The 26,944-nt window shown below is 45.2% G+C and overlaps 1 protein-coding gene across 1 annotated transcript in view; it reads right to left on the bottom strand.

Annotated features, from left to right (window-relative positions):
- Positions 1-26,944, bottom strand: part of HMCN2 (hemicentin 2) — a 183,329-nt gene that overhangs the window by 10,495 nt on the left and 145,890 nt on the right. The window contains exons 77-92 of the mRNA XM_036752858.1: positions 26,656-26,820; positions 24,167-24,274; positions 23,717-23,851; positions 23,262-23,396; positions 20,277-20,467; positions 17,036-17,249; positions 16,645-16,779; positions 15,683-15,873; positions 14,056-14,137; positions 12,940-13,209; positions 10,933-11,082; positions 4,811-4,948; positions 4,531-4,652; positions 3,228-3,465; positions 1,383-1,445; positions 646-768 (exon numbers count right to left, since the gene is read on the bottom strand). Coding sequence (XP_036608753.1) covers positions 646-768; positions 1,383-1,445; positions 3,228-3,465; positions 4,531-4,652; positions 4,811-4,948; positions 10,933-11,082; positions 12,940-13,209; positions 14,056-14,137; positions 15,683-15,873; positions 16,645-16,779; positions 17,036-17,249; positions 20,277-20,467; positions 23,262-23,396; positions 23,717-23,851; positions 24,167-24,274; positions 26,656-26,820 — 2,460 coding nt within the window. The remainder of the gene's footprint in view (positions 1-645; positions 769-1,382; positions 1,446-3,227; positions 3,466-4,530; positions 4,653-4,810; positions 4,949-10,932; positions 11,083-12,939; positions 13,210-14,055; positions 14,138-15,682; positions 15,874-16,644; positions 16,780-17,035; positions 17,250-20,276; positions 20,468-23,261; positions 23,397-23,716; positions 23,852-24,166; positions 24,275-26,655; positions 26,821-26,944) is intronic.

The raw sequence follows: 26,944 nt of genomic DNA, 5'->3' as shown, positions 1-26,944 counted from the left end.
AAATCTAGAGGTTTCTGTGGGTTGGATGCCAGAGAAAGATTTCATATTCTCTGGAGTTATCTTACTTGGGGTGGGGGGCAACATCCCCCAAAGAAGGGATTGAAGCTCTGATTCACCTCCTTCACTAGGCTTTCATGATTCTATAGATTTTAATCATAATAATCCTTTCTTAGCCTTAGCAGAATGATGAGGCCTAATTTTTTACTGCCATACCTGTCACTTTCAATCCCCTAATCGCTGCTCTGCTCTGGTTCTTTCCCAGATCCTCTTATGTCACTCATCACTGGAAATGACTCTGTTTTACTACTATTTCCTGGGTTCCTTTGGCACCTCCCTTTGCTTCCGAAGGCAATGGGGGTGATATAGTCTTCTATCAGGAAAGACAGTAGTGATATAAGACATATCTGGACAATAAGAGACCAAAAGGAATAAAATATGAGGTAGAAAAAGTAGTAAAGGCCTATAGGTGAGAACAACTGACCCAAAGACATTCTATCTGATAACCCAGGACCCAGCACTAGAGATCATATTCCTGGAATCTGCCCCATGCACAAGTCCTCAGGCCACATAACCATAGTAATGTTGGGGCAGCAAACTGGACCACCTGGGATAAGTGCCACACATGCTGCCAGTAAGGCCCCTCACCTCTGCAGTTCCTGTTGTCCCAGGCCAAGGCATACCCATCAGGACAGGAACAAGAAAAACGGCCCAGGGAGTTATGGCAGGTGTGAGAACAGGGGCTCTTGGTACTGGAACATTCATCCTTATCTGGGGAGGAGGAACATTAATACTGAGATGACTCCTGCTGCCTGGGGGTCCCTGCTGCCAGGGTGCTGAAGAGGCCCCATAGAATCACAAAGTTTTAGAGCTGGAAGATAGAACACTGAGGTCCAGAGAGGGAAATGTGACTTCAAGTTGATAGACCAAGCTAGAAAGGACCTCAGAGGTCATCTAGTCCATGAGTCTCCCTCATTTTTACAGATGAGGAAACTGAGGCCTGGAGCGGTGAAGGGACTTGTTCCAAGTCACAAAGGTAGTAACTATCAAAGAGAGTATTTGAACCCAGGGCTTCTGACTCCAGAACCAGCTCTTTTCACTGTATCGCACCAAGATCACATAACTAATAAGCAGCATGGCTGCAGTTCATAGCCCAAATCCAATGCTCTTTCCATTGGACCATGATGGATCAGGTGCATGAGACAGTCGAGTATTCTAAAGTCCAGGATCTTTCCTCATAAGACATGTTTCTCCTTCTTTTAGCTGCATATGCATGTCCCCTCCAAGCCTCTGGAGAACTGAGGGACCCTGCCCAGCTCTACTTAGTCAGAAGACCCTGCTTATGATGGAAAAGGGTGAATGGGGAGAAGGAAAAGGGTACTTACCAGTACAAAAGGCCTGTTGAGAATCCAGCACAAAACCCTCAGGGCAGCCAGCTTCATTGTCATCTGCAAGGTGAATGGAGATCCTTCCCTCTTCAGCATCCAACCTCTCCTTCAAGTCCCACCATCACCACTGGCCCCACCCCACCCCCCAGGTTTAAGCCCTCCTCAACCCCTTTGGGAGCGTTAGAATGGCCACTCTTTCATGGTTCTGGTCTTCTCCTCATCTAACCCACCCACTCCACACTGCCAGTCAGCACCACCTTCTTACTCAAAAAACATCTAGGATAAAGACCACATTTGTAAGCTGCCATTACAATCTGGGTCTTAAATCTCTCACTTTCTATCCCACTGATCCCTTGCTAATGACTTCTGGCTGTGCCCTAACTGACCTCACTGTCACCTCAACACACCTTCATACCTTCCTCTCTCCATATATTTGCTTATATATGTTGCCCACATGGAATGCCTTTTGCTCTTTCAATTATTATTTGAAAACTTTACTTTTTGTGTTCTGAACTTAATAAACACCAAACAACATGCAAATGTATAAAATAAAATGGGAAAAAAGAATTTTACATAAAACTGTAAATCTCTATTATGTCTAGCTTGCTTTTCCTTTTAGGTATATAACAAATTCAACATGTGGTTTTCAAAACTGTCCTGCTTATCTGTGCTTCTTTCTAGTCTTCCGTCTCTTTTATCCTTTGCCTCAATGACCCTCTTTTCTTTTCTTTTTTGCTTTTCAGCAGGGCAATTGGGGTTAAGTGACTTGCCCAAGGTCACACAGCTAGTACATGTGTCAAGTGTCTGAGGTCATATTTGAACTCAGGCCCTCCTGACTCCAGGGGTGGTGCTCTACTCACTGCGCCACCCAGCTGCCCCTTTCTTTTCTTTTCTTTTCTTTTCTTTTCTTTTCTTTTCTTTTCTTTTCTTCTTTTTTTTAACAATCTTATTGCTACTGCCTTGATTTTCCCCTCCAGTTAAAAAAAAGAAAAGAAAAAACAAAACCCTTGTGAAAATACTTAAGCAAAACCAATTCCCACATTGGCTGTGTCCAAAAATGTATGTCTCATTCTGCACCTCAGTTATTCATAGAATACAGAAGCATACCTCTAGAGCTAGAAGGGAACAAAGAGGCCACCTTGGTCCAATCTTTCATTTTACAGATGAAGGAACTGAGGCCCAGGGAGGTTAAGTGACAAGAGATTAAACAAGAGATATGGGATATGAACCTGGGTTTTCTTCCTCGAGAACCAAAACTTTTTCCCTTGTGTTGCAAAGCCTTCCCTACTCAATTCCAATCTGTCTTTCAAAACTCAGCTCAAATTCCATCTCCTCATTTCTTAATCTGACCCAAATCTCCAACATTTTTCCCCTGCTCCTCTCTGACTCATCTCCTCACTGTCCCCTAACACACCTGCATGTTCTCCTGCCTCTATATTTGCTTAAGTATTTTCTCTACCTTTCCTTGCCTTCCCTTTATTCATCCAAATCTTGCCTCTCCTTCAATGCCCAGCTTAGATTCCATGTCTTCCTTCATTGACCACTCTAGTCCTCAATTATTTCTCTTTTCCCCAACTTCATGTAGCATTTATAGTCCATATCACATAGCCTAACCCTAATGACATCAATCTCATATCATTTTGTATAATTATTTCACTGAGGGAGCTTTGTTTCCACAACTAGACCGTGAGTTCCTTGAGAGAAGGGATCATGTTCTATGCTCTGTGTATGCCCTGGTACTTTATCCAGTGGGTGATTTTGGAAGCATTTAGAAAATCAGACCAAGAGAAGGCAGTAGTATAGGAGAAGGTAGGGAAGGGGTGTATCCCTGTACTTTCTCACCTGCTTGGAGAGCTGTGGTGAGCTGGAATCGGAGAGCCTCTGCCCCAGGGTCAAAGGCTGAACTGACCTCTGTGGCACGAAGGTGTTGGACCAGCTGGGGCTGTGGACCCAGGGCAGAGTCATACTGGATTGTGTGATTGCAGTGGAAGTAAGTAGGGGCTCCATCCCTCAAGAAGGTCTGTGTGGAGCCCACATATAGCTGACCAGGCCCTATCTGCACGTAGCGTTCATGGAAATCCTAGAGCAAGGAAGCAGGGAGAAGCAGAAAAGAGAAGCGAAGAGAGTCAGGACCGGGCCCAGGCCTTTCAGGACCTTAAATAGGATCATACTCCCGGGCATGTTACCCTAGCAGCTAGAACAAGGAGTCAATAGACCTGGATTTTAGTTTCATGTTTTCCACTAACTCACTGGGGCTGGGGGACTTTGGGCAAATCAGTGGACCTCTCAGGGTGGTAGTTTCCCTATCTTTAAAGAGATTAGGCTAAATAATTTCTGAGGTCTTTGCCAGCCCTAAGGTATAGCTCACATTTAAATCGCACTTTGTGGTTTAAAGGGTGCTTTCCTTACAACAACATTCTGTGGAGTTATTTTCTTTAAAAAAAAAACCCACCTATTTTCAGTTCTAAATTCTCTTCTTCTCTCCACAACACCCCCCCTCCAACTGAGAAGGCAAGAAATGTGATACTCATTATACATATGAAGTCATGCAAGACATATTTTCATATTAACCATATTGCAAAAAACAAAACAAGAAAAATAAAGTGAAAAAATATGCTTCAAATCTGCAGGTTTCTTAAAGCTCCTTCTATAGATATAACAAGGGCTTCTAATGGCTTCTTCCCATCTTGGAAGTACTCACAGGGCAAAGAGATGAGTGAGACACCAGGGAAAGAAAGGGAGCTGTACAGAAGTATATAGACCCTTAGGGCTGGACTTGAACTCAGATCTCCTGACTCTTAAGTGCAACTATCTTTCCATAATCCTAAAATGCCCCTATGGACCCATTGTTCCATATTGGTTGAACTTTGGGAAAATCTAAATTCTCAGGTGATGGCCTTGGTCAAATGAAACATATCTTTAGCATGGATACTATTGGGAAACCAGGGAATATCACATTCAGTTTCCTTCACATTCCACAAATACCTGATGATGCTATTAAGTGCCTTGCACATAGTAGGCATGTAAGTATTTTCTGAATTAGAAATATAAAGGGCTGTAGAGGGTAACCCTTCTTTCCTACCAGTTCCATTCTCCCAAGGGTTTCTGGATCTCAGGGGAGGGAACAAGAGTTGACATTCCTCACCTGCACTTGCAGCTGGGTTGTGGCCAAAACCTCAGGGATAAAGCCATTGACCACCATATCAAGGAGGAGTAGGCCATCTCTGTCCAAACCTCGGGCCACCTGGGTCAGGTGGAGCAGTTCCCCTGCAATGTCCCAGCATCCACAGCATGAGTCATCAAGGAGAGAGAGAGAGGTTGGACAAAGGGAGACCCTGACCATACACCTAATGGCCCCAAATCAACTCAGTTCTGGGTGCTGCCCTCCCTCTTTCCCACCATCAAACCAGGCAGCCTCTGCTCACCTGTAGCAAACTCCACCTGGGACTCTTGCCTGAAATTACCCCTGGTCAGAGAGTAGCCATTCAGAGCCTCCCCGCTCTGCCCAGCCAGGACCCAATAGATGGGGGCAATGGCAACCACAAGAATTCTCATCAGTGGTCCTAGGGAGAGGAAAGGAAGAAACTAACTGGGTTAGGGTCCTACTGCAGAAGACGAAGTACAACCTACCGCCTCCATATAGTATTGTCTTCTTGTGAGTACATGTCTTAGGGCAGTGAGGTGGTACAGTGGATAGAGTGCTGGGCCTGGAGTCAGGAAGACTCATCTTCCTGAGTTCAAATCTGGCCTCAGACACTTACTAGCTGTGTGACCCTGGGCAAGTCACTTAACCCTGTTTGCCTCAGTTTTCTCATCTGTAAAATGAGCTGGAGAAGGAAATAACAAACCTCTCCAGTATCCATGTGAAGAACACCTCTAATGGAATCATGAAGAGTTGAACATGAAAGAAACAATTGAACAACAATGAGTGTATGTTTTATTTCCCAATTTTGATTCATTCAACAAACATTTATTGAACCCTGACTATATACGTTAAGCTTTGTGCCAGGTACTGGAAAGGAGGCTAAAATGAACAATGCCTTCTTAGGGCGGCCTATTATGTCAGCCTCATAGTCCAAAGGTTGCTAGTGTGCACCCCGCAGAGGCACAGCTTTTTGGAGAGGCAGTGTGGAGAAGTGGAAAGGGAACTGGTCATGAATCTTGCCTCTGCCACTTACTACGTGTGGGACCTAGGGAAAGTTCACTTTAATTCTCTGGGCTTTGGTTTCCTTATCTGTAAAATGAGGTTGGAATAGTTGACCTCTGAGATTTCCTCCTCCTCTGGTTCTAATTCTATGATCCTTATTCTATGAGTAAGATACAGTCCCAGCTCTCTAGGAGTTGAGAAGGGGATCTCATTCTCTTTCTCTCTCTCTCTCTCTCTCTCTCTCTCTCTCTCTCTCTCTCTCTCTCTCTCTGTAGGTATATACCTCTGTCTCTGTATCTCTGTTTTTGTCTTTCTCTCTTTCTCACACACCCACACCCACACCCCTACAATTCAAAACATTGATGAGAGAGGTACAGAGTACTTTTTTTAAAAAGGAGCTTATATCCACCTTCCAGGGTAGGAGGAGAGGCAATCAGGGAAGGCTTTGTGAAACAGATGGCATTTAGTCCAGCTAAAACTGGGTAGGATTTCAGCTGGTAATTGCCTCTTCCCCTTTCTCTCCAATCAGACAGCCGCCACCCTAGTTCAGAGCCTCATTGCCTCTCACTTGGACTATTGCAATAGCCTCTTAATTGGCCGGCCCGACCCCGGGTTCCCTCTTTCCCAGTCCATTCTCACACTGCTGCCAAGGTGAGTTCCCTGAAGTGCAGGTCTGGGCACGTCACTCTCCTATTTAATGCATTCCAGAGGTTACCTATTTCCCCATTTGGCATTTAAAGCCCTTCCCAACTTGGCCTCGAGCTACTGTTTCAACCTTATTATTATGGCGGACGTTGTCGGTGCTATTAGTCCTCCTCCTCGCTAGCGTTTATACAGCACTCTAAGGTTCCCAAAGGGCTTTAAATATGCCACAGATTATCTCATTTACGTTATTCCCTTTTCACTAACTCTACACATACAGTCAAACTAGTTTTATTACTCTTCTTAATGCATACACTCCACTTCCCATCTCTGGGGCTTTGCACTGGCTGTGCCCTCTGCCTAGACTGCACCCCTTCTCACCTCTACCTCTTAGAATCCCTAATTTGCTTCAAAACTCAGCTCAGTAACTGCTTTCTACATGAAGCAGCTAGAACTGACCCCCTCAGAATGACTGTGTGTTCATTTACTATATGCTTGTATGCATATGCGTCATCTTGCCCGATAGAATGCAAGCCCACTGAGGGCAGAAACCATTGCACTTTTATCTTTGTATTCCTGGCCCCTCACACAGTGATGGGCATGTGCTGCTGTTGTTGTTGTTCAGTCTTGTCCGACTCTTTATGACCCCATTCGGGGTTTTCTTGGCAAAGATACTGGAGGGGTGTGCCATTTCCTTCTCCAGCTCATTTTACAGATGAGGGAACTGAGGCAAACAGGGTTAAGTGACTTGCCCAGGCTCACACAGCTAGTAAGTGTCTAAGGCCAGATTTGAACTCAGGAAGATGATTCCTGACTCCAGGCCCAGCACTCTACGCACTGTGTCACCTAGCTGCCCAACAGGCATGTGGTTAGAGTTTTATAAATGCTTGTTCAATTGATTAATTGCAAGGTAGTTACAAGAGTGGAGAAAGGGCATTTCAAGGATAGGAAATAGCATGGATGAAGATGAAGACACAGAGGCAAGAAATCAGAGGGAATGTCCAGGGGATGGCAAGTACCCCAGTCTGATAGGAGCTAGAGAGTACCTGAAGGGAACTGTTTTGAGATGAAGCTGGACAGGTAGATTGGGACCAGCTTTGAAGGTCATGGGCTTTGTTGTGCAGGCAGGAGGTTTTTGAAGAGGGAAATCACATGATCAGAGGTGTGCTTTAGGAAGATTAAATCTGACAAAGTGTGAATATGGATAAATGAGGAGAGGCTGCATGTGGGGAAACCAGTCAGGATGCTATTACAGCTGTCCAAGTGAGATTTAATGAGGGCCTGATGTAAGGAGGTGGCAGCATCAGTGGTGGACAGAGTGTGGCTACAACAGATATTGCAGAATCTTAAGGGCAGGGACATTTGCCTTACATTCTTTGCGCCTCAGTAATAATAAAGACTCAACAAAGGGCTTTTGCTCTTAACAACTCCGAGTATTAAGCATTACAAGTATCATATTTCCATTTTACAGATAAGGCAACTGAGGCTCAGGAAGGTTAAGTGACTTCTCCAAGGTCACATAGCTAGTAAAGGTCAGAGCTGAGACTTGAATCTGGGTCCTCAGACTTGAAGTCCAAAGTTCATGCAACTATACCACATTGCAAAATTCAGAGAAAGTACTCAGTGAATGCTGGTTGGTTTACTAACCTTGTTCTGAGCTGAGCCCAAGAGATTTCTGCTCCCTGTGCCATCTGGGTCTTCAAACTCTATTTCTCCAGGGCTGATCAGGCCTGGGGAATTAACTGCATTTATCTGATCCAAGAAGGCTCAGATTTATAAGCCAGAATCAGCCACTTTATTGATTTGCAATGTGAAATTCAATTTAACAATAAGCTTTTATTAGGCACTATGTTGGAGATACAAAGACAGAGCTGCTTGAATACTTTCATCCTTCGAGTCCTGGCATCAGTATCTCGAGAATGGCTGCTTGAACCAGGGGCTACTGGGCCAATTCACTTCAATTCAATCTAGCAAACATTTATTAAGTCCCTACTATAAGCAAAGTACTGTTCTAGGTATGAGAAATCAAAGACCAAATGAGAAATAGTCCCTGGACTCAAGAAACTTACAGTCTACTGGGGGGAAATATGGAATTGTGATCATTCTCACACTTGATTTTCTCTGTGTCCAGCTCCGGACCTCCTCCCAACTCAGCCCCCTCCTCCAGACTTAAGTGAAACAACGGAGGAACAAGATCTCTACGTTATGGACCTCAAGGAATTGGCCCCCTCACATCAATGGGCTTGCAAGCCAAATAGAAATTCACAAGATAGACGTGGGAATGGTCCTACGCCTCATAGTGACCCTATTTGTTCTCTAAGGAAACCCTTCAGGGCTCTGCTGAGCCAGCACTCAGGATTCCTCTGCTGCCCCTCCCAGTGGGCTAACCAGCTGAGATGGTGAAGTTTAGCAGGTCATCCACAAGTGGAGTTGAGATCCAAATGGCCTTCAGGCCAAAGTCTAATGATCCTCCAACCATTAACACAAGCCAACCCTGAATAAGCCAGTTTCAAAGAAGCTGTCCCAGCAAGAGTTGAATCAACTCCTAGTAGGGGGACTGTACTTCTTCCTTCTAGTGCTGAGTTAGCATCCAACAGCCCCTCTAGAACCACCAAGAAGGCACCCAGGAAGGCCAAGCCGCTGAGATACCATTAGAAGAGATTTGTCAAGGTTTCTCTAGGATCAGCACAGCACCTAGTATATAATGATCACTTAATAAACAGTTTTTTCTTTTCATTTTACCAGCAATTCTCCCCTAATCCCCAAAGTAGGCAGAAAAAATGGCTCAAAAGTGTCATTGAATTGGTGATACCTTTCTGTGTCTTTAAATGAGTTGAATGTCCATCCACTCCATCTGTTATAAACCTGTCTGAGCTCTTCTACATAGCTCAGCTATCTTTAACTATGTTTAACTATTGACTAATCTGAGGGGCAGCTAGGTGGCACAGTGGCCATGGAGTCAGGAAGATCTGAGTTCAAATCTAGCCTCAAAAGATGACTAGCTGTGTGACCCTGGGCAAGTCACTTCACTCTATTTGCCTCAGTTTCCTCATCTGTTAAATGAGCTGGAGAAGGAAGTGGCAAACCACTCCAGGATCCTTGCCAAGAAAACCCCACACGGGGTCACGGAAAGTTGAGCACACTGAAACCCAATTGAACTGAAGTGACTGAATAGTCCGTACAACTTTATTCTCCATTTTCTCCTTGCTCAGTCTCTACGCTGAAACGCAGTCATTCTTACTGCCACTGTTCCTCTCTAGGGGTTTGGCAATCCCCAGGCAGGGATTACAAGGGCTGGTGCTCATCCAGAAATGTCTACCTCAAATCAGAGGAACAAATTGGGGACTCATCTTTTGGAAGCGGTCTTGCTGCCTGAGGCTAGCACAAATGATTTCATATGCTGAGCATCCTGGTCTGATCCTCGGTCTAATTTGGTTTTGTTTTCCTAAAGACTAAGTCATTTATCAGCGTGATACCTCGCCATCAGAACACCAACTTATTTGCTCCTTTAAGGTTCATAAAGAGCTTTCCTCATGAGCCTATGAGATAAGTGGTGGCAAAGCGGAGAGATGTGCAATCAGGAAATCTGCCCCTGATACTTACTAGTTGTGTGATCACTACTTGCGATAACCTCCCGCTTAGTGTTCCTGCTTCAAGTCTCTCCCCACTCGGCTGTCAAACGGATCTTCCTAAAGTGCAAGTCTGACCATATCACCCGCTACCCAACAAATGCCATGGGCTCCCTATATCACCTCCAGGATCAAATATAAAATCCTCTGTTTGGCATTCCAAGCTTTCCATGTCGTCCCCCCACCAACTTTCCAGTCTTCTTATACCCTACACCCCACCACATACTCTGATCCGGTGGAACTGGTTTTCTTCTTGTTCCTCAGCTCTGGACACTTTCTCTGGCTGTCCTCCAAGCTTGGAATGCTCTCCCTCCTCATCTCTGCCCCCCACCTTCCCCAGCCTCCTTCAAACCCCACTCAAGACTCCACCTTCTATAGGAAGCCTTTTGCAATCCCTCGTAATTCTGGTGCCTTCCCTCTGAGATTATCCCCATTTGCTTATCCTGTCCATAGCTTGTTTGTACATATTGGGTTGCCTTGAGGGCAGGGACTGATTTTTTATCTTTCTTTGTTTCACAGTGTCTGGTACACAGTAGGCACCTAAGAAATGTTTATTGACTGACTGACCACTGGCAACTTTACCTCTTAGCCTCAGATTCCTCACCTGTAAAACAGGAATATCATCATAGCTTACCTCAGGGCCAAATGAGATAAAGCTGTGTGTGTGTGTGTGTGTGTGTGTGTGTGTATGTGTATGCATATGTTATATTTATATATACACATATACATATATGTCACATGCACACCCATATCTATATTTCAGACACATGTTATATACATACATACATACATATACACATCTATCTGTCTATTATAATTATTGTCTCCACTTACAGAAGAGGAGCCCAAGGCTCACAGCAACATGACATGCCCAAGGCAACATGGCTAATGAACGGCACAGGGAGAGCTTTTCTAATGCAGGGCTTCTGACTCTCCCATCTTCCCTCTGCAACTTGTACTTGAAATTTGACTTTACTGGAATTAGGGTGATTGTTTTGTTTAAAGCAGGAGTCCAAAGGCATGCGCTGCAGAGCATATTTCTTGGCAGACTGTACCGGGTGTTGGCGGTGGGGTCATGGGCAGTTTTGCCTCAGGTTTATGTTCTGTGTCACAGAAAGACTCAACTTACCCACATCTGGGGGGATGTTGCTGATGCTGCTCTGGACTGTGATGGCTCCATCGTCGGCTTCCTGAAGAACACTGGTGTTGAGAGAGGCCACGCCAAATTCCTGGCCATTGATCACACCGACCATGCTGCCCCGGCTCCCCCGAGGCTCTCCTATGAACAAAGGAAAGATGGGACACAGTGTGGGGTAGTGGAACGAAGTCCAGGTAAGGGTGACTGGAGAACTAAGTCCTGACTTGGCCACCAGTCATCTGGGTGACAACCTTGGGCAAGGGACTTCCCCTCCTGAGCCCTCATCTGTAAGATAGAGCTCCTTCCAGTTCTAATGCTCTGTGGAAACTGTGATGCCTTGGGAGAAGTGAATAAAATGCCATTGCTTTGTAGACATGAGAGGTAGCTCTATAAACCAAGAAGCCTGATGCCCACATGGCCAAGTTTTCTCTACTCTCTATTCCTGTCTAGCAACAAGCCAGACAAGCTCTAGCAACAGGCCATGGACATGCCTGTTGCTTGGTCTGATTGAATTGTCAGACCACCTGCCAGACTGTCTGGAAGCACAGGCTTCGTTCCTCCGAGTTAATCAAATGTACATCGTGGGCACAGGGGAGTACTTCCTCTGGCAAGTGGGCCAGCTGTCTAAAACCGGGCATATGGCATGCCAGGGGACAAGATGCAGAAGCTGTCCTGCCTCTCCACTTACCGGATCTCCGGGGAAATTAGCAACCAATTGCCTATGATGCATTCAAAACAAAACACAGAATGTTAAACCACCAACCTCCTCCCCACAATTTCAAATCAAACGCTGGAAGTGATAGCATCTCAGAGAGGTTAAAGTTGAACTTTTATAAGATTTATTCCCATCCTGGAAAGTCCCTTGACAACATCCTCTGCTGCGGAGGGAAAGGGCAAGGACAGAAGACATTTAAGGGAAATGTGTGTTCAATGGTCTTCATTAGAAGGAAACAGACAGTAAGAAACTAGCACAAGCCAGGGTGACCCTCCAGGAGGGGGCTGGACAACACTGGAGAGGCACCAAGTTTATTTCCTTCCACTCATTACTCATTAATGCATACTCATGCCTTAGGCAAACAAGTATCTCAGTTTTCAGGACCAAATGAGGTAAGTGCTGAGCAAACATTTAGCTGCTCCATAGCCAAAGCCATGTCAGAGAACACGAGTAGACCCATCCCTGGCAGGGAAAAGGATGGTATAAAAAAAAGATGGTATAGACCAGGGGTGGGGAACCTGAGGCCTAGAGCATACATGTAGCCTTCTAGGTCCTCGGGTGCAGCCTTTCGACTGAGTCCAAGTTTTACAGAACAAATCCTTCCATTAAGGGGATCTGTTCTGTGAAGTGTGGATTCAGTCAAAGGGCTGCACTTGAGGACCTAGAGGGCCATATGTGGCCTCAAGGTTGCAGGTTCCCTACCCCACATAAAGGGCAGGGCTCTTTGGACAAAGCTGGCAGGGGGAAAGGGAAGATGTCACCCAAAGAGGATAACACCAGCCAAGGTACCAGGCTCTGGAAAATTGAGGAGAACGAGATTAGGGAGTAGACATGTCTGTGAAATCAGAAGCTAGACTAGGTGAGCACTATGGTCCCTTCCAACTTTAAGAGAGGCAATGTGGCATGGCAGATGGAGAGCTAGGCGTGGAGTCAGGAAGACCTGGGTTCGTATGTCAACTCTGACACTAAGTAGGTATGTGAGCCTGAGCAAATCACTTAATCTCTGAATCTCATTTTCTTCATCTGTTACATGACGGGGTTGTAACCTCGATGACATCTAATATTCCTTCCATCCCTAAAACAATGGTCCTGTGATCTAACATTTTAAGTTCTAACTTTGGAACTTGTCTCCTTGGCAGGGAATTTATAAGAATCCTTGACTAAGTCTGGAAGAAGGACAAGAAATGCACAAGTGTATTTGAGGGGAAAAAGTTCCTGTAGTGAAGCAAGATGTGGGGGAGCTGAGATCCTGCCCCCATGAGAGCTCTAAGGGAATCTGGTACCTTTCACAGCCACAAAGGCCTGAGTAGTGGCAGTGCCCAGGAGGTTATGAGCAACACACTCATACTCCCCCATATCCTCCAATTCCACGCCCTTGAGCTGCAGACTGCCATCGGGGAGGGTGCGGAGCCGTTGGCTGACCTGGATGGGACGTCCCGCTTGGGTCCACTCCACCGTGGGGGCCGGCTCTCCTGCCGCCTGGCACAGCAGAACCACAGTCCCGCCGGCTCTCACCACCACATCCTGGGGCTCCACTACAAATATGGGGGCACCTAAGGAGCAGCAAACGTTCATTAAGCACCTACTATGTGCCAAAAGATTGTGCCAGGCACTGGAGATGCAAAGATAAAAATGAAGCAGTCCCTGCCCTCAAGGAGCTTACTTTCTATGTCAGGGATAATAGCACATTCACATATAAGTACAAAGTGTATTGTTGTGTAGGGGAGGGGGGAAGGGCTGGGAGTTTTTAAACTGTGACTCCTACTCTTCACCATGGCCTCAACTCTTGATTCCACTTAGGGAAAACAATCAAATAGGTCCTCAACCCCGGAGCCTGGTATGAAGTGGCTGGCAAGGAAACTGGCTGTGTGAACTTAAGCAAGTCACTTCTTCTCTCCTGGGTTTCCTTATCTGTAAAATGTGAATGAATTGGAGCAAAGAATCTCTAAGAGTCCTTTCAGTTCTAAGGTTCCATTACCCCAGATTTGGGTTTGAATTCTGTCTAAGATACTTAATAGCTGTGTGACCTTGGGCAAGTCACTTAACTTCTCTGCTTTCTCATCTATAAAATTGAGGGGGTTGGACTCATTGGTCTCAGAGGCCCATTCCCACTTTTGAACCTCTTGTTCTCTGTCCTAGATATTTCACTAAGAAATGTTCCCAGAACCACAAACATTTACTCCCACCTTCCCTGGCCTCAAGGAAATCTTCAACAATTTCAATAAATGCTAGCATGTATGTTCAAGACCTCTCTCTCCCTTGGGTTCTCAGCCTATCGCCGCTGTGCACCAAATGTATTTGGCCAACCTCTTCCCCATAGACCCAGCGCTGTCCATATCAGCAAGCTGGTGGGGGAAGGCAGGCCGGGGTCCAGAAAAGCAAGGAAGGACCAGACTCACTCCGCAGGATGAGGGTCACCACTTTCTCCACCACACCCACTTCATTCTCTGCCAGGCAATGGTAACGCCCAGCATCTTCCATCTGAGAAGAGAGAAGGGAGAGAGAGGGAAGCACTTAGAACAGAGGAACAGGAGTCCCAAGACCAATCTGTCCCAGACATAGTGATCTGAATGGAGGGGTTATTGGCCTAAACCTATAAAATCATAAAGGGATTAGATAAGTTAGATAGAGACTCATGCCCCAAATAAGTGGGGCATCCAAGGAATGTCATGCATAGGGTCAGGGACACCTGGGTTCCAGCCCCACTTCTGACCTACACTGGTCGTGTAACACTGGGCTAGTGCAACCTCTCAGTGCCCTAGGCAACTCTTGAAGACCCTTAAGTCTCAGGGAAGGTACTTCACTGCATTGGGATGGGGAGTTTTCCTAGTCTGGGAATACCCTATATCATTATATCACAGGTCCAGTCCTGATCCCTATCCCCAAGTCTCAGATATTGGAGCCAGGGGAAGAGACCCTACTGAGAGGTCAAAAGAGATATGATTAAGACAAATGAACTCAGTCAAGAAGCATTTATTAAGCACCTATTATGCACCTAACATTGTTCTAAACACTAGAAAACTCCCACTCTACCCAGAGGGGATCGAAGTTCTTATTCCCTCAACAGAGGACACAGACTGTAAATATAAGAAGATTCTGGGTTATATAAAGAGTGCTGAGATTCTGAGCCCAAAAGACCTGGGTTCAAATTCCAGCTCTGCTACTAAAGATGTGAATTTAGGCGAATCATTTAAACTTGCTGGGCCTCTGTTTCTTTATATGTGAAAATGGGGGAGAGGAGTTGGATTTGAGAATGTCTAATATTCCACCCAGTTTTAAGTCCTATGATCCAAAGGAGCTAGGAAAAAACCTCTGAATCATAAGATCAAAGTGTGATAAAGCTAAAGGTGTCTAGAGCTATCCCCTGCAAGCACTGAGGGTGAGGCAGTATAATAGAATTGTAGCTTTCTCCAAAATGACCTTTAGTGCCTCCAGTAGGAGACAGACTCCTGGATCCCAGAATGTAGAGCTGGGAAGGACTTTAGAGATTATCCAATCCAACCTCTTCATTTTACAGATAAGGGAACTGAAACCAAGAGAGAGGGTAAAGTGATTTGTTTCTGCTAAGCAAGGATTTTTAAATTTGTTTTTCATGATCTTCTTCTATCTCATGTCTGGTTATGAATTCTTCCCCTATCTGTAATTATCTAACCTTTCATTCTCCTCTAATTTAATGACAATAATTTTTTTATCGTATGACTTTTTATATTTAGATAATTTATACATTTAGAATTCCACATGCACGAAATGGCAGAGCTAAATTTGAACCCAAGGTCTCTGACTCCAAATCTAACTTTTTTTTCCATTATACCACAATGTAGTGGAAAGACTTTAGGGAGGGCTCCCAGGGTTTTCTTCTGATTTCTTTATGCCAGTACTATATCAGAAAACCCCTTTTTATCGCAGGAACATGTCTGGGATATTATCCCAGACCATCCCCTCACCACTCCACACTTAATAAGGAGAGCTTCAGAAATGTCCCTGAATCCATCTTTGCCAACCCTAAACCCAGCGGTTGGGTCTTACCACTGTCCTGTAGATGGCTAAGGAACCATTGTGCAGCTGGTGCCTATGGTGGCTGCTGAGCACTGGCAGGCCATCTTTGAGCCAGCGGATGATAGGAGTTGGGTCACCACGGGCAGCACAGTCCAATCGGGCACTGTCGCCCAAAAGTTCTACCAGGTGGGAGGAGGCGTCACCTTGCAGAGCTGGTGCCTCTGTAAAGGGATGATGATCAGAAGAATGGATTGAAAGGAATTTGGCTAGGAAAGAGCTACCATATCAGTGTCCCCCTCTTCCTTTATCAAGGGATTGAATGACTAGGATCCTTAACTGAATCCCATCAGCAGGGATGGGAGCAACAGATAATATTCCATAGTTGGAATACCCCTCCCCCAAAGCTTCCTACCCCCCCACTCCACATCACCAAGAGGTTTTCAGTGGGAAATGTACATGCAATAATGTTCCAGGCTTCACCAGCCCTTATCCCTGAAGGATCTCAAAGCACCTCAATCAGTCAGTCAACAAGCATGTATTAAGTACCTACTATATGCCAATCATTGTGCTGGGTATACAAAGACAGGAAACGGTTTTTACATTTTATTGAGGAAGACAGAAACACTTGACATGCTTCCTCATGGTTTCCTGAGACCTGGGGAGGCTGCTGGCCTGAGACCCACTAATATATTGAAAGCAAAGTCTGATGGGATCCCATTAGTCCTGGTCCTTTAGAATCATCATTGCTACTCTACCCCTTGCAAATACATCCTAACTCATTTACTATGACTAAGTCACATTTTAGTACCTCTGCAAAAACCAAAATGTTGATACCATGTGGTATCACACTTGTTGTGGAGCTATCAGGACAAGGGCAGCTTGGTAAACTGTGCTGACTTGATCTTAAGGCTACGTGGGCCTCTCTGTCCTGCACCAGAAGCCTATCAGTCCTGCAGAGGACACAAAGGGGAGGCCAGATCATCGGGTACTACCTCTCACGTGGACAAAACTGACAGCCTGGACTTTGCCCACGATGTTTTCTGCCCAGCAAGTATAGGTGCCGCTGTCCTCCCTGGTGACGGCTGCCCGCTGAAGCATGCTGCCCCCATCCTGTTCTGACACGCCCTCTGTGGGGGGAGAGATGGCAAGAGAAAGCCAGGAACCACATCTCCATTTCCTTTTCAGTATCCTCAGCTTGTTAAGTCTGGAACACTCAGTCATGTCACTTAGCCATTTTTCCAGTCCCTATCTTCTTTATTACCCATCTTTTCTGCCTTAATGAGCTACCCCCCTCAGGAATGGTTGCCTCATCCAACATTCATTGGTCCTTCCTACTCAGCTCCCCTGAGCCTACCTCATCCCCTAACCCAGGTGGGCCCAGACCTGTGACCAGCCTGTTGTTGACCATCCAGCTGATGTGGGGAGTGGGACTTCCACGGGCAGTACAACGTAGCCACAGCCTCTCCCCTTGGTTGAGGCTCAGATCCCCAGGTAGTGTGGTAAAGGTGGGTAGGGACAGGATGGATAGATGCACTCGGCGGCTGGTACTTCCCGCAACATTCTCTGCAGTACAGGTGTACGTCCCTGCATCCCGCCGCTACAGGACAGGGGGAAGAAATCAGTCATTTTTGGAATGGTGGGGATTCCCAGCTCTTACCCTCCCAAACCCCTACCCCCTAGTATGACAATCACAGACTCAAGATGAATCATTGTATTCTAAAGGGCTTCAAAATTCAGTTCAACGAACATTTATTAAGCACCTACTATGTACCAGACACTGTACTACAGAGACAAAAAAGAAACAGTCCTTGCCCTTATAATCTACTGGGAAGCAACAACACAGTACATCAGTGCTGTCCCCCAGCAGCTAGTGGCCTCCTTCCCTGACTGCCTTGTATTTATTTGTAGAGTATAAGTTCCTCAGTGCAAGAATTGTTTCTTTCTCTCTTTTTTGTCTTTGTTTTGCTAGAGCTTAGTACATTATAAGCCATAAATGTTTGTTAACAAACTGATTGATCTAATTAAATACAAAATAGTCCTAAAGTAATTTCAAGGGAGGCAGAACCAAGATAGTGGAGAAAAGGCAGGTACTCATCTGAGCTCAAACCCCTTGGAACAACTTTAAATAATGACCCAAAACAAATTCTGGAGCAGCAGAACCTACAAAAGGATGGGGTGAAATAATTGTCCAGCCCAACACAACTTAGAAGGTCTGCAGGAAAGGTCTGTTGCACCAGGGTGAGAGTAGAACCCAATCCACTGCAGGCCATGCCAGCACAGACTAGGCCCCAGCAAACCAGCAGTGGGCCTTGGGAGCAACCAAATCACCAGCAGCAGCCAGCTGCTTCCAGAGCCCTCAGCCCAGAGGCAATAAGGGGGTCAAACAACCAGTCAGAAGGAGGTTACAAGGGTCTCTTTGCTAGCACTGGGGGCGAGACTCCGTTGCTCGTCCCATATACAGTCCTAGTTGGCAGGCCCAGTGCAAAGAAGAGCACTAGCACACCAGAGCTTGCTGCCACAGTGAGCAGGGACTCTCAACACAGTTCCAGGGCAGAAAAGAGTGCTTATGGTCACTTGCAGACCAGAGCACAGGCCAGAAGAGGAGTAGACACCTCTTCTTAGATCATACCACCTTGGAAGAGCTGAAAACTTACAGGTCCCTAGAAGTATCTCTGAAAACAGCTACAAGCTACAAAGCTTGGGACAGCGCACTCTCCACACTGGAAGCAGAGCTCCACTTTAGCAAAGAGTTAAAAGTCAAGAAATAGACTGGAAAAATGAGCAAACAACAGAAAAATTTCTGACTACAGAAAGTTACTATGGTAACAAGGAATATCAAAAGACATACTCAGAAGAAGACAACAAAGTCAAAACTCCTACATCCAAAACCTCCAAGTCCAGGCACCGCCCTAATCTAAAGTAGTTTATATTTTATCAGGGAAGAGAGAAATGCTTGGCATGTTTCCTCTTGGTTTCCTAAGACCTGGAGATGATGTTAGCCTGAAACCCATCTAATATGCTATAAACTAAGTCTGTTTAAAAAGAGGAAAAGAAAAGAAAATTAACTGTGATAGAATCCCATGAGTCCTGGTCTTTTAAAACTATGATCACCCCCCTGGCTCTTGCAAATAAGTCCTAACTCATTGCTATGAGTAAGTGGTATGGCATTAATTCTTCTTTTAAAGAGAAAGAAACTAAGCCTTAGATTTGTCTAAAGTCACACAAGCAGTACATGGTGGAGTTAGGACTTAGAACTTAGGTCTTACAAACACAGAATTTCAGAGTACGAAGGGATATTTAGAGGCCATGTAGCCCAACCCTTACCTGGGCAAAAATCCCTCCTCTAGTAGCCCCCGAACAAGGGTCATCCAGTCTCTACTGGAAGATTAAGAGTGGTGGGGAAGTCCTCACTTCCCTAGGCATGCCATTCCCCTCGTGGACACCTTGAACTGTCAGAACACTTTCCCATTTATCAAACTAAAAATCTACTCCTCTACAACTCACTCCTTCTATTCCTACCACAGGCCGCTTCTCCGAACCAAGAATACATCAAAACCCTTTTCTACTTTATAGTCCTTCTTTCAGATATTCAAAGATAGCTATAATATCGCGTTTGAATCCTTGTCTCTGGCACCTTAATTAATCTTAGTATTTTAACATTTCCCATCTCTCAAGCTGGCTATCTCCCAGTTATTAGCACTATCTCTCTCTTGAAATTACTTTTGCTGCCTTTCAGATCACAGTCACCTTCATCTATTTCAGTCTGTTGACATTCTCTCTAAACGGTAATACCCACAGCTGGACATAAAACACTCTAGATGTATTTTGATTGGGACAGAATACACTAGCACTATCCCCTCTCATTCTGGACACTAAGCAGCCAGAGACTGCATCAGAATTTTTGGCAGCCACTTTGGACGATTGACTTGAATTTAGTTTGTGATGTATTTAAACTACCAGGTCTTTCATTTTATTTTATTTTTTAACAGGAATTGTTGCCTGGCTACATCTCCCTTACCTTGAATTTGCACAATTTATTTTTTTGTACCCAAGTCTATGACTTGGCATTTATCTCTATTAAATTTGATCTTATTAGATCTGGCCTGTTGTTGTTCTAACCCATTGGATCCTGATTCTGCCATCTGCTCATTGTCCTGCTGTCTCCTAACTCAGAGACAGGAACGTCTCTAATGACGTTGCAAGAAACGCCAGTGCTAACTTAGACTGTCTGGCTTTTAAAGCTTTTAGTAAGTTGGTGGGTTTCTTGCTTGTTTATCATTCTCAGTCAGTCTCTTTCCTCTTTGTGATGAGCAGTACAAAAGACAATTGGGAAACTTTAAGGATGTGGCTTTAGAAATAGAAGAGGAGAAGGGGCAAGGAGATTGGATTTCATTCCACAATGGACCAGCAAGGAAAGAAATCACAGAACAAGAGGGAATGCCAGTGGAAAGTAGCAAGGGCTGAACTCCAGGAAGAATCCAGGAGCTTGTTAGGCCTCTTGCTTCTCCCTATTCATCCCTATAGGAAAAAGGAGACACAAATTTTTCTGGCTGGGATCTAGGGGATCCCCTTCCTAGTCTTCCCTCTTTGGGGACTCATGAAGCCACTGGTCTGACCCACTCACCTCTGAATTCTTCACTAGCAGCTCCCCAGATGGTTGGATGGCATATTTCCCCTCCATACTGGACACAATAAACCCATCTTTTTTCCAGGTGATGTGGGGCTCAGGGATGCCCTGAGCCGTGCAGGGCAGAAGGGCCTGGGAACCCTCAGCAGCTGACAGGTCAGAGTGTCCACCCTTGATCACGGGAGGGACTGGCAAGGACAAAAGGAGGAGGAGGGAGAGATTGGGGGGCAGGGTTTAGTCATAACTTCTTTCCTCATATTCTTCCAGTCTACCCTGATAACTCTAGCACACCCCTTGCCCATAACTTTCAAACCAGTCTTCTGGGCTTTGCTCATAGACAGCCAAGGTGATGTGGCAGAAGGAGCATGGACTAGGAGGAAGAAACACTTCCCATCCTGACTCTGCTATTTATTACCAGGATCAACAGTCATTTAGAGTTTCTAAATATTTATTAAGTACCCACTGTGCTAAGCACTGTGTGACCATGGGCAACTTAGTTGATTTCTCTGAGACTCGATTTTCTCATCTGTAAAATGAGAGGTTGGATTAAATGAGATCTTCAGCCCTTGCGAAGTCCGTATCCTATGATACTATGGATCTCCCCTGGTGAGAGTCTATAGACATAACAGATGGCATGAGGCCGTGGAGTCTTAGAGCTGGAAAGGGCCACAGAGACCATTTGTCCAACTCTCTTATATTGCTCAGGAGGACACTGAGGTGCAAGATAGGAGAGGTGACCGATATGCCAGGTGGCAGAACCGCCAGGATCCAAAGCCAGCTTTCCAACTCTGAACCTAGCTCTCTTGCCAAGACAAACATCACAAAAGCTTCCCTCAGACACACATTCATCCATTTTAATATCCAGGAACACTGACCTGGATTAACTCCCAATGGCACATATAACCCCCCCCAAACAAAGGGCAGATTGGCCTCCCTAATTATGTTTTGTTTATGTACCTGGTCTGTGTTTATACTTCCATTTATTTGATTGCCACATTCCCAGCAACCTCTAGAAAAAGCCTCTGAACAATGAATACAATCGTGTCCCTTAGATAAGGAGACAGCAGCAGGTGAAAAATTAAAAGTTACTGATTTAACAAGCTTGGTTACCCAATTCTCCAGGGAACTTTTAATTCTGTTCTAAGGTAAAAAAAAAGGCAGCCAATCAGAAGCAGGAAATGTAGGGGGAGGGTTGTGGGGAGGGATGGCCAATGCCGGTGGAATCACTGGATAGCTGAGACATCACACTTAGTAGTTCCAGAGCACACGCCAACCAGCAGTGGATGTGTGCTTGGGGAGACTTGCGTAGGTGAAACTCGTGAATAAGGGAATTAAAAGTTCATCATGGAAAATGATAAGTGCTGGAGATGTGGGAAAATTGGAACACTATTGCATTGTTGGTGGAGTTGTGGACTGATTCAACCATTCTGGAGAGCAACTTGAAACTATACCCAAAAGGCTATAAAACTACATACCCTTTGACCCAGCAATACCACTTCTAGGGCTGTATCCCAAAAAGATCATACAAGGGGGAAAAGGACCCATATGTACAAAAATATTTATATCAGTTTTTTTTGTAGTGGCAAAGAATTGGAAATCAAGGCGATGCCCATCAATTAGGGAATGGCTAAACAAATTGTGGTATAGGAATATAATGGAATACTATTGTGCCATAAGAAATGAGGAGCAGATGGACTTCATAAGAACCTGGAGAAACTTATATGATCTGATGATGAGTGAAGGGAGCATAACCAGAAGAACATTGTACACATCCACAGACACATTCCTTCTGTGATGACTAACTTTGATACTTGGCTCCTCTCATCAATGCCAGGTTCTAAGACAGCTCCAAAAGACTCAAGATGGAAAAAGCTATGCACATCCAGAGAAAGAATTATGGAATCTGAATGCAGATTGAAGGAAACTATCTGCTCTCTCTTTTTTTTAATTTTATTTTGGGTTTTGTTTCATCTTTCTCATGGTTCATTTTGTTGGTTATAATTCTTTACAACTTGATTATTGGGAAAAGAAGTTTAATGTGAAAGTACATGTAGCACCTATATCAGATTCCATGCCATCTTGGGGGAGAAAATTTGGAACTCAAAAACTTGTGGAACTGGGTGTCGTAAACTAAAAAAAAATTAATTAATTAATTTTAAAAAGACAAAAAAAGTTCACCATGAGTAGTCAAATACTGGCTACCGCTTCTAGTATCTTCTTCATTCTGACAGTCCTCATAAAGCAGAATATATCCAAAATTATAAGGACCAAGCTTGGCCCCAAAGAAGAGATCCAAGAAAATACCTCCCCTGTTTCTTTTCAGAAGTGGGGGACCATGGGGTGAATCTGTTTATACCATCTGATTTTTTCAAAATGTTGGTTATTTGCTGAAGTTTTCTCTTTTTTGTTTCCTTGTCATGAAGCAGGGGTTCTTAACCTTTTTTCATGTCATGGACTCATTGGACAGTCTGGTGAAAGCCATGGATTCCATCTCAGAATAATGTTTTTAAATGCCTAAAATAAATTACATGGGATTGCAAGGAAAACCAAAGATTTTGAAATAAAGATATTTTCCCCCTCCCAGGTTAAGAACTCTTGTCATAAAAGATGATCTTTTGGCAGGTAGTAGGGAGATGCATATAGTAGGAAATGTACGTAATGTAAAAACAAAAGATAATAATACAAATTTATTTTGGGGGTAAAAGAAAAGAGATGTGAGCATGTCCAGGATCAGTGGTCTTTGAGTGCCCTTCTGTTTGGGCCTGGTTTTAAGCAACTGTCTTTTCCTTGTCCCTCCTCCCAGTGGAGGGATCCCAAATGCCTTCAGACTAAGGATTTGGGTGGCGGTAGTGGTGGTGATGGTAGTGGTGATGGTGGTAGTGATGGTGGTGGTGGTGGTAGGAGTGGTGGTAAGGAGACTTCCCAAGCCCCTAAAAACAGTTCAATGCCCCAGAACCAGTCTGGATTCTTGCTAGTTCCTACCTTGCACCACAAGTCGAGTTTTCCCCAGAGCTGTGCCAGAGGGGTTCTTGGCAATGCACAAGTAATTGCCTGCATCTTCTGCACTAGCTTGGGATATCCGTAGCTGCCCATTGGGCAGAATCTGGGCACCAGTACCTGGATGGGATGATGGTGGAGATTAGGCACTGGCAAGCTATTAGAGTATTTCAAGGAGTCCAAGAAAAAGTAATCTCCCATCTGAAATAGTGATGAGGCCTTATAGGAAGCCATTGGAGATTGACAGGGGGTGGGTCAGTTGGGATGGAGAATCTAGGACAGGAAGGAAAGAGTCAGGACCAGGGGGAGATATGGGCAGAAAAGAGTGGTGAAAAGGAAGTAACTGATTTTACTGGCCACTGAAATGTTGAGGGAAGTCCCCTAGAATCAGGCTGCTCCCACCTCCCCTTCCCATCTTGGTTATCACACAAATGTCCCACCTGTAGGGATGCTAAGCCCTTCCTTCTGCCAGGTGATGGTTGGCCGGGGAATGCCAGTGGCCTCACAGGGCAGAACCACATCTGCTAGAGCCATCACATGTACCACACCAGGCAATGGTTTTATCACTGGAGAGGCTGAAACAGAAGGGCAGTTGAGGAGGGAAGGGTGCAGAGGTCCCATGGAGCTGTATCCTGAGACACTGCCCTGGACATACATGCCCTCTGGAGGCCTAGGGAACCCTTGACCTCTTTTATGAAAGTTCTAAGACCTTTGGAGATGAAGAAGGATTCATGGCTGGTGGTCTATCCAAAGAGCTAAGTCAACAGGCTTCTAGGCCATGGGCCTGGTTGGCCCACCCCATCAAAGAGTTTAGGAGTCTCAATTTTTCTCTGCCTGGGGATCCTTTCCCATCTGCAGTGAGAGGAGAAGGTAGGTCCCATAGCCCTTACCTTGCACGGTGAGGATGACATGCTTGTGGGCCACCCCTGCCACATTCCGAGCGGTGCAGGTATAGCGGCCTGTATGGATAGGCAGAGCCTGCCCAATCTCTAGGGCACCTGCAGGGAACAGGAACAAGGCATGGGGAAAGACGGGAGGTGTGGGAACAAGTACCACAGGCCTGGTAGAGGATCAAGGAGTGCGTCTGCCCCCTGCACTAGACAATCTCTGTGCCCACTCCTCTCCCTGGCAGGGGCTCTCTGCTCCAGCTAAGTCTTCCTCCCTAAGGGACCCACATGCTTGCAACCTTCTGCCCCTTGGTAAAAGCCAAAAGTTCCATGATAAAAAGCATTAAGATGAGAGGCAGGAGACCCAGAGCTAGTGAAAGCTGTGCTAGATTTAAGAGTCAGAAGACCTGGGTTCCAATTCTAGCTCTGATACTTTCTAGCTGTGTGACTATGAGCAAGTCACTAAATTTCTCTCTGAGTCTCAGTTTTTTCATCTCTGGAATGGGGATTATATTTTCCTCACAGAAGAGCATGTTTTGGTAGATGGGTGGCACAATGAGTAGGAGTATTGGACTTGGAGTCAAGAACACCTGAATTCAAGTCCTGCCTCAGACACTCATTAACTCTGTGACACTGGGCAAGTGATTTGGCGTCTTTCTGACTCAGTTTCCTCATCTGTAAAATGGGAGTGACGATAGCTCCTACTTCACAGGATTGCTATGAGGATCAGATGAGTTATCTTTTGTAAAGTGCTTTGCCAACTTTAAAGCATTATGTAAATGCTAGTCATTATTACTACTGTTATTGAAGTGCTATTGGTGTGGGCGCCAACAGCGCCCTAAGGACTAAATTGCCATTTTCCTGGGGATGCCCTAATGGGTACCCTAAGGGATGAGTTTCTCTCCCTGGCACACCAAAGTCTCCTCCCCTTATCATGTGTCCGACTCCCTTATCTTGTGCTTACCCTGTAAGGCTTATCCTATCCCTAAATCTCCAACCCCCATAAGAAACCCTAAAATCATCCTACAAGTTGTATATAGCCTTTGGTCTGTATAAATCTGGCCCCTTCCCTACATCAGTGCCTTTTTTTTAGCTTTTTGCTAAACCTCAGGTCCGTGTGCTTTTGCGTCAATAAAGCTCCTCTTGGCTACAGAGAAGGTCTAAGTGAATTCTTTCACACTTGAACCAGCTCTCCCAACTCTGACCTCATCACTATAGACTCCTTGCCTTGTGATTTATTATTATTATCAACACTATCAATTTTCTAGGACCTTCAGATGAGTTATTTACCTTTTCTGGGCATCAGTTTCCTCATCTGTAAAATTAGAGGGTTGGTATAGAGCAGAAGTCTTTAACCTCGTTTCCCCATGAAGATCCATAGATGCATTTCATGGGCGCCATGAATATGATTTTTTAAAAATACTTTGATAACTATATTTCAGTAAAGTTAGTTTCCTTTGGAATCCTATTTATTTATTTTATGCATTTTAAAAAATGATTCTGATAAGGGGTCCACAGACTTCTCCAGACTACCAAAGGGATCTATAACATTTATAATTAGAAGGTCACTAAGTTCCCTTTCAGCCAGAGGTGTGCTGGTAAATATTAAACAAGTGGGGAGGAAATAGGTATGATATTTTTAAGGTTAATCTTTACTATTTTCTCCTCTGCTTCCTTAAGTCTGGAAATGAACAAAACAATTAATTAAGCCTTAATTCATAATGTTTGCCATTTCTGAGGTGTAAATGTTCAAATGGAAAATTTAACAGTTGGTTCTCTCTAGCTGGTCTGAGCTGGCTCCAGCACACCCCTGCTACAGCTCTGATGTTCCATGATTCCATTTTTTGGGCCTGCAACGCTCCACTCTAAGCCCTCTACCCACCCCCACCCCGATTCCTAATTCCCCCTTCCTAACCATACACATTCCTCCCTGCTCTCCATAGCAGGTTCAGAAACTCCTTTCTCTAGGGTCCCTTCTCAGGGCCCCACCCAGCTCTGTTCATTCTTTACTCAACAATGATGCACACAGTTGAAATTGTTCCAGAATTCTAGATTCCCTAAAAATTGTTGGAAGTTGGAAGGAACCTTGGAGATCATCTAATACAGCCCTCTTATTTTAGAGATGGGGAAACTGAGGCCAGATAGATTGGAAGCAACTTGTTCAAGATCACACAGTGAGGATGTAGCCAGCCAGGACTAGAATCCACAATTCCTGGCTCCCAGCCTAATGGTGTTTTTCCCCCATTTTGCCTTAACTGACTCCTCCAACTCACTTCCCTATTTTGGTTAAGGATACCACCAACCTCCCAGGCAATCCTTTTTAACTGGCTTTGCAGGCATGCACTTGTCCAGTCTCCCCCACTTAGGATGTAAGCCCCCTAGGGCAGAGCTCAGGCCTTCCATTTCCCTGACATGTCTTTTCAAAGCCTCGAGTACAGGACTTGGCACTCAATGGATGCTCTCAAAGGTGCTAACTGAGACCTCAACTTTACCTGTGGGAGAGACACGATAGCCACTCCCCCGTTGTCCCAGTTGGGCTCCCCCTTTGCTCCAAGAAACAACTGGAGCTGGCACTCCGGTGGAGTGGCAGGTCAGGACTATTGGCGCCATCTTGGTGACAGTGAAGTCTGTCTGGTCATCAGCAATAGTAGGTGGCACTGAAGGGAGAGAGTCTTTTAGAGGTACCCAGAGATAGTATAGCTGGGGATTGTAGACCCATTACAGAGCCAGAAGGAGGTTGGAGCATCCCTAACTCTCCTGGGGAAATAGGACTGTGTCTTA

The sequence above is a fragment of the Trichosurus vulpecula genome, chromosome 3 (genome assembly GCF_011100635.1).
Source record: "Trichosurus vulpecula isolate mTriVul1 chromosome 3, mTriVul1.pri, whole genome shotgun sequence".
Classification (NCBI taxonomy): Eukaryota; Metazoa; Chordata; class Mammalia; order Diprotodontia; family Phalangeridae; genus Trichosurus; species Trichosurus vulpecula.
This window is presented reverse-complemented; position numbering and strand designations above follow the sequence as displayed.